The sequence below is a fragment of the Camellia sinensis genome, chromosome 13, assembly GCF_055761805.1.
Source record: "Camellia sinensis isolate YWXY chromosome 13, ASM5576180v1, whole genome shotgun sequence".
Classification (NCBI taxonomy): domain Eukaryota; kingdom Viridiplantae; phylum Streptophyta; class Magnoliopsida; order Ericales; family Theaceae; genus Camellia; species Camellia sinensis.
Window position 1 is genome coordinate 115,755,962 of NC_138973.1, and position 2,718 is coordinate 115,758,679.

The 2,718-nt window shown below is 35.1% G+C and overlaps 1 protein-coding gene across 1 annotated transcript; it reads right to left on the reverse strand.

The window, feature by feature from the left end:
• Positions 1–985: 985 nt before the first annotated feature.
• Positions 986–1,438, reverse strand: LOC114305199 (uncharacterized). The gene has a single exon (XM_028250300.2). The coding sequence runs from the start codon at positions 1,436–1,438 to the stop codon at positions 986–988; it is 453 nt and encodes a 150-aa protein (XP_028106101.2).
• Between the last annotated feature and the right edge of the window lie 1,280 nt (positions 1,439–2,718).

Consider the following 2,718-nt stretch of genomic DNA (forward strand, 5'->3'; position numbering starts at 1 on the left):
TAGATGATGCATGAACAAAGGTCTTTTGGAATTTTTTGCTTTTGAAAAAGATTTATATCCAATCCCCATTCTTCCAAAGGTTTGATTTTGACTTTTGAGAATTTTATCTGAGGTATACCTACCTTGAGTAAATTTTGAAAGAACATTTTTTTAAATCTTCTATGTTTTCATTTAAAATAGTTTTCTCCTTTTTCAAAATTTCATTTTCTTTTTGCAAATCATCTACTTTCTTTTCAAACATGGAAAATTCTTTTTCAGTTGAAAATTCTTTCTACTTTTTGATTGTCAAGACTTCATTTTCTAAAGTATTGATCTTAGAAGTCGAGGATTCCTTTTCTTGTGATAAATTCAAAACCATTTTCTTTTGACAACTACTTTTCAAACTCAGTTTTTTAAATTCAACATGCAATTTATCAAAGGCAGTTTGTAATTCATCAAAAGTAAAGGATTCGTCATTTACCTCATCTTCATCTTCATCTTCAAGTGCCATCAAGCATAGATTTGTGGCTTCATTTTTACAAATGTTAGTCTCTGAGTGGCTATCATCACTGTCTTTTTCCCATGCTGCAATCATGGCTTTCTTCTTGTCCTTCTTAAATTGTTTCTTAAGCTCTGAACATTCCGATTTGTAGTGTCCCAGTTTGTTGCATTCTACCAAGTAACTTCAGATTTTTTATGATTTTCACCTTTTTGAAAATCTTTGTTGAAGTCTTTTTTTGAATAACTTCCTTACACCTTGTTTCTTCTTCACAAACTTTTTGAACCTCTTGGTAATGAATGCCATTTCTTCATCTTCCTCTGAAGCATCTTCTTCTTCCTCTTGAACTTTTGAGGTAGACCTGAAAGCTATCCCTTTCTTCTTGTTCTTGTCTTCTTCTTTTCCTTCTTGTATAATGAGCTCATGGGTTAGGAGAGATCCCATTAAATCATCAAGGCTTAATGTTGGCAAGTCTCTTGCTTCTATCATTGCGATGACTTTCTTTTCCTAGTTTTTTGGCAATGATCTAAGGGTTTTTCTGACAATTTCTGCATTAGTATAAGTCTTTCCAAGAGATTTTAGATTGTTTATAATATCTGTAAAGCGGGTGAACATTTGGGATATGTTCTCATCAGGTTTCATCTTGAAAAGTTCATAGTTGTGGACAAGTAAACTAACTCTAGACTCTTTGACTTGAGTAGTTCCCTCATGAGTTACAATAAGTTTATCCCAAATTTCTTTTGCCGTTGTACAACTGCACATTCTGTTGAACTCAGTAGCATCAAGTGCACAATACAACATATTAATAGTTTTAACATTGGCTTGAATATCTTTATAATAAGCACTAGACCATTCACTCTCAAATTTGGGAACTAACAGACCATCTATGGTTTTGGTAGGGACTTTGGGACCATCACAGATGATTTTCCAAACCTCATAGTCAATAGATTGGATATGCATAATCATACGAGTTTTCCAATAGTTAAAATTTGTGCCATTGAAGGAGGGTGGTCTATTTTAGGCTTGACCTTCAAGAAGAGAGGAGCTAGGGTTGCCATGGATCACTCAAGGACGGTTAAGTCACAATACAAAAGACGAGGCTCTGATACCAATTGTTACATAGGAAGGCAACCCCAGAGGGGGGTGAATTGCGTAATTAAAAAAAATATGACTAGAAAATAGATTTCAAATGACTAAGTAATTAAATGCAGTAGACAAGCAATTAATACACAGAAAAAAAAAGAGGAAAGAAGAGCTCAAACACAAGGATTTATAGTGGTTCGGCTCACTGGCCTAAGTCTACTCCTCAAGATACCTCACTGAGAATTTCTTTACTATGAATCAATGCACCATCAAGCTTTACCTAGCTTGTGGATTTTTACAAAGGACTTACTTCAATTTGTTGAGGACCTCTTAACTAAATGCCTCACTTTACAAGTGTATCACTCAGAAAATAAGGAACAAGAATAAGAGGTACAATTATCATCTTTTACAGATTTTTCTCTCTTAAAAGATGGATATGAAAGTGTAAGCTCACAAATAATTTAAGGCTCAATCAGATATGAAAATGAAAGTACAATGGAGTATATTAAAGGCTCTTGAATGCTCTAGGTTTCTTGTATTGAAAAAGTGTATTCATCGAACAAGGAGAGCTTCTTCTTTATAGTATTAATGGCACCTAGCTGTTGGAGAGAGGAGATTTGAATCTTCTAGCCATTGAAGCAAATCATGGAGGATATCTTCTAGCTGTGTTTGATCAGTGTATAGTGCATAAAGACTATAGACAGGTCTTGGAAAGAGAATGTTCATTAAATGCTCACCTTCATAAGTTAACTTCTTGGAAGAGGATATGATATCAAAAGATTTGCTCAGGAATCATAAATAATGACATATTCTGCACATAGATCAGAAAAAGTGACGGAGAAAAGGGCTGTGTCAATCCAGATTGATTTGACAGCTGGATTTTTGAAACCCAGATTTTATGGGTGTTCACCCCTGCAGATTGGGTGTCAACCCTTTGGTCTCTTTTCTTATCTTAGTTGATTTCCAGATGTTCCTGGTGTCGACCCTTATTATTCTTGGCATCGACCCTTGCTGCTGGATTGCATTATGAAATTTAGTGTTGACCCTTGCTTGTCTTGGTGCTGACCCTTGCAGCTGGGTTGCATTCTGAAATTTAGTGTCGACCCTTGCTTGTCTTAGTGTCGACCCTTGTAGCTGAATTGCATTATGAAATTTAG